At 51.8% G+C, this 9793-nt stretch overlaps 1 protein-coding gene across 1 annotated transcript in view; it reads left to right on the forward strand.

The window, feature by feature from the left end:
* Positions 1-9793, forward strand: part of ASH1L (ASH1 like histone lysine methyltransferase) — a 68982-nt gene that overhangs the window by 19674 nt on the left and 39515 nt on the right. The window contains exons 3-4 of the mRNA XM_030965178.1: positions 610-5319; positions 9454-9465. Coding sequence (XP_030821038.1) covers positions 610-5319; positions 9454-9465 — 4722 coding nt within the window. The remainder of the gene's footprint in view (positions 1-609; positions 5320-9453; positions 9466-9793) is intronic.

Consider the following 9793-nt stretch of genomic DNA (forward strand, 5'->3'; position numbering starts at 1 on the left):
TATTTTATTTTGCTTCCTTTCCTGACTGTCAGTGTTGTGCTGGGAGGAGAAGCTGTTGGTGCAGGGGCTGTGGGGACAGGGCTGAGCTGGCAGCAGGGCTGTGCAGGGACAGGGTGACAGTGCCAGCCCTTCCAGGGCACTGCTCAGCTGCTGCTCAGCACCATGTGAGCTCTTCAAGTGCTCTCACACTATAAATAGCCCAGCACTTTGTTGTTAGTGAGTTTTTATTAATAAACATCAACAGTATTTTTGGAGGATATTTGTAATAATTGGGGGACAGATTAAATGGTTTGTATTTCCGGACTGGGAGGGAGTTTGGGTTTTGTTAACATCAGCAAAGCCTCAGCGTGTCCACCATTAAAACATTTTGCTTTAAATATGAATATCACTATTATTTGCTGAACGTGCTTATTTTATTCTGCCATTATTTAAATTACTGATATTACTATTGTTTGGTTTGAAATTAATAGGATCATGAAGCCTCTGTTTATACAGTAACCCTGTTACCAGAGCAAGTATTAATCACTTAAACATTAAAAAATACTGTGTTACTCAAAGTGGTACTTTGTCCCTTGTTCCTAAAGACTTTTTTTGTTTATTAACTCTTAGGACCCTTCCAAGTCTTACAAGAAAGCTGGAGAAGTTGCACCAGTTGAGTTACACGTGGAAGAAGGTATCGAAGTAGAAACAACCCCTTTATCTAAGAAAGTTTCCCCATTGCATTCTGAAATGACAGATTATATAAAATCATCTCCTCCGACCCTTATCAGTAGCCATAATTCAGATTTAAAGGATAGAACAGAAATTAACGGAGCAACAACTGTCACAGAAAAATTGGCTCAACTTATTGCAACTTGTCCTCCTTCCAAGTCTTCCAAAACCAAGCAGAAGAAGCCTGGAAGTGGAAATGGAACTACATCTGGTTTGGTGAAAGACTCTGGGAAGAAGCTGCCAGGAGCTATAACTGCAAGTGGGTTGGTTAACAAAGATTTGGTGAAGAAACTGCCAGGCTCTGGGATTGCTGTTGGGTTGGTGAACAAGGACTCAGGGAAGAAGCCATTAGGGATTGGCAGCGCAGCCATATTGGTTAACAAAGACTCTGGGAAGAAGCCCCAAGCAATCAGCCCCTTAATTGGATTGGTTAACAAAGACTCTGGGAAGAGGCCTCCAGGGATCAGCACTCCAACAGGGTTAGTCCACAAGGATTCAGGAAAGAAGCAGCCAGTGACCAGCTCTGCAGTTGGGTTGATCAGCAAAGATGTGGGGAGGAAACTTCCAGGGATCAGCACTCCAACTGCCCTGCCCAGCAAAGAGCCTCTGAAGAAGCCAGTAGGGATCAGCACACCAGCAGGATTGGTTAACAAGGATGCTGGGAAGAAGTTGTTGGGAATAAATAGTCCTACAGGTCTGCTTAACAAGGATTCTGGAAGGAAGATGCCAGGGACTGGGAACAGCACAGCTCTGGTTAACAAAGACTCTGGAAGGAAGACACCAGGGATTGGCAGCCCCATGGGATTGGTCAGCAAGGACCCTGGGAGGAAGGTGCCAGGAATGAGCAGTCCTGTGGGATTGGTTAGCAAGGAGTGTGGGAAGAAGCCAGCAGGGATTGGCAGCCCAGCTGGTTTGGCTACCAAGGACTCTGGAACTCTGAAAGCAGATTCCCTCGTGCCCTCCTCAGAGCCCTTTAAGCTTCCTTGCAATTCAAACCTCAGTAGCCTTGAAAGCCATGAGCCTGCGGATTTACTGAAGGAAAATACAACCAGCAAAACCTTTGAGAAGCACATTATGAGACAGAGCAAAGAAAGTATCTTGGACAAGTTTTCAATTCGGAAAGAAATTGCTGATGTAGGCAAAGAGATATTCAATGAAGGAATGTGTGTTCCACAGGATGCCTACTCATCCAGTGAGAAAGGGATTTATGAAACATCAAAGCACGAGAAGCAGCCTCCAGTTTATTGCACTTCACCAGACTTCAGGACAGGAGGTGCCTCCGAGGTGTCGACAGCCAAGTCCCCGTTCAGTGCAGTGGGAGAGGGGAATCTCCCATCTCCTTCCCCCACTGTGTCTGTCCCCACCCTGAGCAGGAGCCTCTCCACAGCCTCCTCCCAGCTGGCGTCCAACTCATTGCACTTAAGTTCCACGGCAGAGCTCTTGGAAGGCATTTCAGATCCCATGGGCAAAACGCCCTTCTCCTCGGACAGCTCCCTGCTGAGTCTGAACAGGACATTGAACCACACCCTCAGCACTGATTTTAAAGGTGCTGAGAAAGACTTAAGTGATTCAAAAGCATCTTACGTGGAAACTTCAAGAACAAGTCCTCCCACAGGGAAAAAGCCCATTTTGGCAGCTGAGACGAGCATCCACGCTACTGTCACCCCTTCAGTTGTTAGTTTTACCAGCTTGTTTGGGAGCAAGCAGTTCCTCAAGATCGGTGCAATAGCTGCATCTGAGAAATCCTGCCAAGGAGCAAAAAACCTGAGCAGCACTCAGCAATCAAAACCTTTAAAGAAAAGAAAAGGAAGGAAGCCACGATGGACTAAAGTGGTGTCGAGGAGCACGTGCCGGCCTCCAAAGGGTCTGGAACTAGAAAGGTCAGAGCTTTTTAAAAACATTTCATACAGTGCACTATCGAGCAGTAATTTGGAGCAGGCCAAATTCCTGAAAAACATCGGATCATCCTCATTTGTGGAGCATGAATTTGTTAAACATCAGTTGCCAAAGCTGAATGAAGCTAATGGACAGTCCCTGGCACTGCTGGCTGAGACTGACAAACAAACTCCGAAGTTCTACAGCTCTCACAAACAACCCTCTAGCTTGTGTATGTCGGATGATTTCTTAACTGACATTTACAAACCCAAGAGAGGAAGACCTAAATCCAAGGAAATGCCAGAACTCGAAGGTCCCCCCAAAAGAACTCTTAAGATCCCAGCATCAAAAGTCTTCTCAGTGCAGTCAAAAGAAGAGCAAGAACCTCCTATTTTACAGCCTGAAGTCGAAATTCCCTCCCTAAAACAAAGCTTATCAGGACAAGCTTTTCCTAAAAAGAGAGGGAGACCTAAAAGGCAGATTCGGTCATCAATAAAAATGAAACCACCTATTCTGTCTGTGGCACCTTTTGTTGGAACAGAGAACTCGAGCAAGATGGGGCCTGAAAGTGAACAGCATCGACCCGGGGAGTTCTTTGAGAGGAAGGACCAGCTCCGGGGGCCAGAGGAAGTCCAAAGCCCCAGTATTTGTAGCATGAGTGATTTGGAAGTAGACTCAGACAGAAAAGTTGCCAAGAGAAATAATGGCCAGTTAATGAAAACAATTATTCGAAAAATAAATAAAATGAAAACTCTGAAGCGAAAGAAACTCCTGAATCAGATTCTGTCCAGTACAGTGGAACCAAATACCAAAGGGAAGATGCAATCCAAGCTCCACAACACCGTGTCAACTCTTGCTGCCACATTCGGTTCAAAACTAGGCCAGCAAATCAACGTCAGCAAGAAAGGAACAATTTACATAGGAAAAAGGAGAGGGAGGAAACCTAAAGCTGTCCTGAACGGCATTTTAGCCAGCAGTGCCGCCAGCCTGACAGTTCTGGAGAAATCTGCCCAGCAAGCTCCTGGTACGTCCCTAGGACAAGTCCTTCCCCACCTGCTGCCCTCGGCAGCGAACCCCTCGGAGATCCTCCCGTCCCCGGTGTGCTCGCAGTCCTCGGCCGTGAGCGGGGGGCAGAGCCCCGTGAGCAGCGACGCGGGCTTCATCGAGCCCAGCTCGGTGCCCTACCTGCACCTCCACTCCAGGCAGGGCAGCGTGGTGCAGACGCTCGCCATGAAGAAAGCGGCCAAGGGGAGGAGGAGGTTGTCCCCACCCACGCTGCTGCCCAACTCCCCGTCCCACCTGAGCGAGCTGACGTCGCTCAAAGAGGCCACGCCGTCCCCCGTGAGCGAGTCGCACAGCGACGAGACCATCCCCAGTGACAGCGGGATAGGCACGGACAACAACAGCACCTCGGACCGGGCCGAGAAGTTCTGCGGGCAGAAGAAGAAAAGGCACTCGTTTGACCACGTGTCCCTCATCCCAGCTGAGACCTCCACCGTGCTCAGCAACCTGAAGGAGAAGCACAAGCACAAGTGCAAGCGCCGCAGCCACGATTACCTCAGCTACGACAAGATGAAGAGGCAGAAGAGAAAAAGGAAAAAGAAGTACCCTCAGCTCCGAGGGAGGCAGGACCCCGATTTCCTCGCTGAGTTAGAGGAGTTAATAAGTCGATTAAGTGAAATTAGAATAACCCACAGAAGTCACCATTTTATACCCCGAGATTTGCTGCCTACCATTTTTAGGATAAATTTCAATAGTTTCTACACCCACCCTACTTTTCCTTTAGATCCTTTGCACTACATTAGAAAACCTGATTTAAAGAAAAAGAGAGGCAGGCCTCCGAAAATGCGGGAAGCTATGGCAGAAATGCCTTTCATGCATAGCCTGAGCTTCCCCCTGTCCAGCACCGGGTTCTACCCCTCCTACGGCATGCCTTACTCCCCTTCTCCCCTGGCAGCTGCTCCCATAGGGTTAGGTTATTATGGAAGGTACCCTCCAACTCTTTACCCTCCTCCACCCTCTCCTTCTTTCACCACCCCCCTACCCCCACCTTCCTACATGCATACAGGCCACCTGCTCCTCAACCCCACCAAATACCACAAGAAGAAGCATAAACTCTTGCGCCAGGAAGCTTTCCTCACCACGAGCAGGACTCCTCTGCTGTCCATGAGCACGTACCCCAGCGTCCCCCCAGAGATGGCCTATGGCTGGATGCTGGAACACAAGCACAGGCACCGCCACAAGCACCGGGAGCACCGCTCCTCCGAGCAGCCCCAGGTCTCCATGGACACCATCACGGCCAACAGCTCCTCCAGAACGGTTCTGGAGTCCTTGAAGCGCTACAGGTTTGGCAAGGAGGCTGTTGGAGATAGGTACAAACACAAAGAGAAACACAGATGCCACATGGCTTGTCCTCACTTATCACCTTCCAAGGGTTTGCTAAGCAGAGATGAGCAGTGGGTCAGGAGGGAGCCTTCGGAGTCCAGTTCCTTGGCGCTGGGATTGCAGACACCTCTGCAGATAGACTGCTCTGAAAATTCCCCAGCTCTGTCCCTGGGGGGATTCACTCCCAGCTCGGAGGCAGCCAGCAGCGATGAACACACAAACCTTTTCACAAGTGCAATAGGCAGCTGCAGAGTCAGCAACTCTGCCAGCACCAACGGACGGAAAAAGTTACCTGAGAGCCCCGGACTCTTCGGCGGGCAGGACACGGGCCCACCCCCCCCAGGAGCCGTGCCTTCCCGCTGAGGCCGCGCCCCTGCAGGTAAGGGATCCATGAGTTTGCGCTGTTGTACCAAAACAGCCCTGGCAGGTGAGGCCGCCTGCAGGATGGCGGAGTCCTGCCCCTGCCCCCAAGAGCTCTGTTCCATGAGTTCTGCTGGGTTCTGTTGTACCAAACACAGCTGGAAGAGTGGCAGGTGAGGCTCTGGCTCTGCAGGGATCATTCTGGGGTCCAGCCCTCACCAAGAGCTCTGTTCCATGAGTTTTTCTGGGTTCTGTTGTACCAAATACAGGGAGGCTCCGGGATAGTGTGGCCCCCCCCCCCAGAGCCTGTGAGCTGGGCTCTGTTGTACAAAACACGCTCTGCAGGGGAGGTTGGTGCTGGAGGTGCTGGAGTCCTGCCCCTGCCCTCACCAAGAGCTCTGTTCCATGAATCTTGCTGGGTTCTAGGTTCTATTTTACCAAACACAGCTGGAACAGAGGCAGGTGAGGTTTGGGCTCTGCAGGGATCATTCTGGGGTCCAGCCCTGCCCCTGCCCTCACCAAGAGCTCTGTCCATGAGTTTTTCTGGGTCCTTTTGTACCAAACACAGCTGGAACAGAGGCAGGTGAGGTTTTGGCTCTGCACGGATCATTCTGGGGTCCAGCCCTGCCCCTGTCCTCACCAAGAGCTCTGTTCCATGAGTTTTGCTGGGTTCTAGGTTCTATTTTACCAAACACAGCTGGAACAGAGGCAGGTGAGGTTTGGGCTCTGCAGGGATCATTCTGGGGTCCTGCCCTGCCCCTGTCCTCACCAAGAGCTCTGTTCCTGCAGTCAGCACAGACTGACATGAGATCTCCCCCAGAGCCACCCACAGCACTCTGTCCCTCCTCCCAAGAAGCTCCTCTTGCTTCCTTACATGCTAAGCCTTTGCTTTCTCATGCAAAGGTCTTTGCTTTTTCCATACAATTTTAGTTTTCCAGAGAAATGAAGGAAATTTTCACGATTTTTGATATTTTCCAAGCCATGTTTGAAGTTTGGTTGGTTTGGTTCAGACCACCTGTTGCTGCTACTGTTGCGAGTAATGTTTCCATTTAAGAAAACGTTTCCTATTCCTTTTGTAACTCCATTTTGGTAATTTGACAATCTCTGCTACAACAGAGCTTTCAACCCTTGCCTCGAGGCCTCTTGCAACACCTCAGAACAGCTGGGGTTGATGCTGGGGATGCCTGAGACCAAACCTAGAAATTTTGGATTTATTCATAGTTGGGAAATGCATCTGACAGCCTCGAGCAAAACTGGAACAGGAGGAGCAGGAACAGGAGCTTGTCATTTGCATAATATTAAGGAAAAGAAAAGATAACCTGCAAAGGGCAAGTGCAGCTGGTGCTCCTGCCTGCTTCCAGTGTGTGAAGGAAGCCTGAGCTGCTTCTCCCTTCCCTTCTTGCCTGCATTCTCCCTTAGTGTTTAAATCATTGTCCAAAGCCACTTGTGACTGATATTTCACAGAGCAAGAACCAGCTGCCAGCCAGGACTGAAAAATCCCTCCTCACATTCCTGGCTCAGATCTTTCTCCTTCCCATGGGATTCTCCTGCTCTGGTGCCTGCTGCCACCTCCTCTGCTCTGCACACCTGTGTGTGGACAGGGAGTTTCTCTTGATTTGGGGTGGTTCATGTTTTCCTTCTTTATTTTAAGTACAGCTGTATCTTTGACAAAGTCATATTTCTTTGTGCTGGTACTGAAATTACTTGAGGTGGAGTGTGGAGTGTGGAGAAGGCAGCAGAACCATGAGATTGCTTCTCCTGCAGTGACGGGAAGAGAAATTCCAAGTGCTGCGTCACTCAGAGGGTTCTGAGGAGTGAATTGGTTGTAGGAACCTGAGAATTGAGAGATGTTTTTTCCATTGGAGTGAGTGATCTGACCTGGGTTTGTGTGAGGAATAACCCAAGGGAAGGGGAGAGCAGAGATGTTTTCTGTGACGGCTCTGCCTGCTCCCTGCCCCAGGAAGTTGGAGTGATTCCTCAGGCTGGGATGTCACTTCCAGGCAGGGCGTTCCCACCTGGAACCTGCATATTCTGTGAGGCTGGCATTTGGGTTGGGGTCCAGCTCATTCCCAAGGAGCCCCACACCACTTGGAAAACTTAAACCACGTCTGGTAAAAAGCCCCAGGAAAGACAAATGCCAGAGTTGGGGGTTTTCAGATCCATGTCAGCTTGCATGTTGTGTTTGGGGTGTTTTGGTTTTAGCCATGGTGCCAAATGGTCATTCTGAATCCATGACCATGGATTTAAGGTTAAAGGAAAGGCACAGATGGAGGGAAAACCTTTGGTGCATCAAAGGTTGTTTGTTTATAAAACCAGATGCAGTTTAGGTGTGTGGTGGTGCTGGATCAGAGACTTGGAATAAGCAGTCAGGGATCAGCATCAGGGAACCCATCCAGAATGGATCTTTTGGATCCATAGGGAATGATTGTGATGCTTTATTTGAGAGTATTCAGTGTGGAAAATCTACCTCAGCTCCACATTTTGAACAGAAACCTGGCCTAACTGGTAGAACAAATTCTTTTTACAATATTGGCAGATATTTGCAGGGTTTGCCCGTGTCTGAGTTGTGTTAGGAGAGGGTTGTGTTGGCTGTTTGTGCATTTCCCATGTGTGTTTCAGGGGTTGTGTTGGTTTTATGCATTTCCCGTTAGATGTGTGGGTTGTGTTGGCTGTTTGTGCATTGTCCATGTGTGAATTGTGTTAGCAGGGGGTTGTGTTGGTTTTTTATGCATTTCCCATGTCTGAGATGTGTTAGCAGAGGGTTGTGCTGGCTGTTTGTGCATTGTCCATGTGTGAATTGTGTTAGCAGAGGGTTGTGTTGGCTTTTATGCATTTCCCATGTCTGAGATGTGTTAGCAGAGGGTTGTGTTGGCTGTTTGTGCATTGTCCATGTGTGAATTGTGTTAGCAGAGGGTTGTGTTGGTTTTTTATGCATTTCCCATGTCTCAGCTGTGTTAGCAGAGCGTTGTGCTGGCTGTTTGTGCAGACAGGACTCCGAGGAGGTCGCAGTTTCCCAGGAGGTGAAGCACAGGTAGAAGTTCCCACCTGAGGCTGTGGTGTGACCTCGGCACAGCTCGCGAGGCTCTGGGGTTTTGTCCAGGGGAGTTTTGTAGGACTCTGCTGCCCGTTCATCCTAAGTTGTTCCTGACCTCCTGCAGCTTTCCATCAGAGTTATTTTGGACAAGTGATGCCGTATCTTAGGCCAGCCTTGGTGTGCTGCTTACAGCTCCTGTGGCTCGGTGTGTTCCACTTGCAGTCCTGGCAGGAGGCAGGAGGAAAACGGGATCAGCCCAAGTGCAGGAGGAAAACGGGATCAGCCCAAGTGCAGGAGGAAAACGGGATCAGCCCAGGTCCAGGAGGAGAACGGAATCAGCCCAGGTGCAGGAGGAGAACGGAATCAGCCCGAGTGCAGGAGGAAAACGGGATCAGCCCAAGTGCAGGACGAAACCGAAATGAGCCTGAGTGCAGGAGGCAGGCAGGGAGGAAAGGGGATCAGCCGCAGTCGGTGCTGCTTCCGTTCCCTCTGCAAACACCGGCCCGGGTGTGAGGCTGCTCCTGCTCTGGCTGTCCCGGTGTGGGTGAGGTGCAGGTGCCATTCCCGGGATAACCGGTGTCACCGGGCACGGCCGCGTGCTCCTGGGGTGACCCAGGCGGTCCCAGACCGTGTGTCAGTCCCTGGCCCGAAGAGTCCCAGACCCTGTCCCGAGGAGTCCCAGTCCTTGTGCTGGTCCCATTCCGAGTGGTCCCAGTCCCTGTATCTGTCCTTGCCCGAGGGTTCCCTGTGTCGGTCCCTGTCCCGAGGAGTCCCGGTCCCTATCTCGAGAGGTCCCTGTCCCGAGGGGTCCCTGACCCTGTGTCAGTCCCTGCCCCGAGGAGTCCTGTGCCGGTCCCGGTTCTTGTCCCGAGGCGTCCCGGTCCCTGTGCCAGTCCCTATCCTGAGGGTTCCTGTGCCAGTCCCGGTCCCTGTCCCGAGGGGTCTCTGTCGCTGTGCCGGTCCCGGTCCCTGTCCCGAGGGGTTCCTGTCCCTATGTCAGTCCCTGTCCCGGTCCCTGTCCCGGTCCCTGTCCCGTGGGGTCCCGGCCGTTCCCGTTCCCGCCCCGGAGCCGCGGGACCGGCGGGCAGCAGCGCCCCCTGGTGGCCCCGCCGCTCCTCTGCCGCGTCCCGCCGAGCCCGGTGGGGCGGGGGGCGCTGAGCGGGACCGGGGGGACCCGAACGGGGCCGGGGGGACCCGAACGGGGCGGGGGGGACCCGAACGGGACAGGAGGGACCCGAACGGGGCCGGGGGGAACCGAACGGGGCCGGGCTCCCGGAGCACCGGCGGTGACAGCCCCCGGGACACTGCGGTGACAGCCCCCAGGATGTGCCACCCCCTGCCAGCAGTGCCATCCCTGCCACCTCCAAAACCTTCTCCCTCTTTTTTTATCCCTGTTATGAATTACAGTCCATTCCCCACTCAACTCCC

This window comes from Camarhynchus parvulus, chromosome 25 (assembly GCF_901933205.1).
Source record: "Camarhynchus parvulus chromosome 25, STF_HiC, whole genome shotgun sequence".
Classification (NCBI taxonomy): Eukaryota; Metazoa; Chordata; class Aves; order Passeriformes; family Thraupidae; genus Camarhynchus; species Camarhynchus parvulus.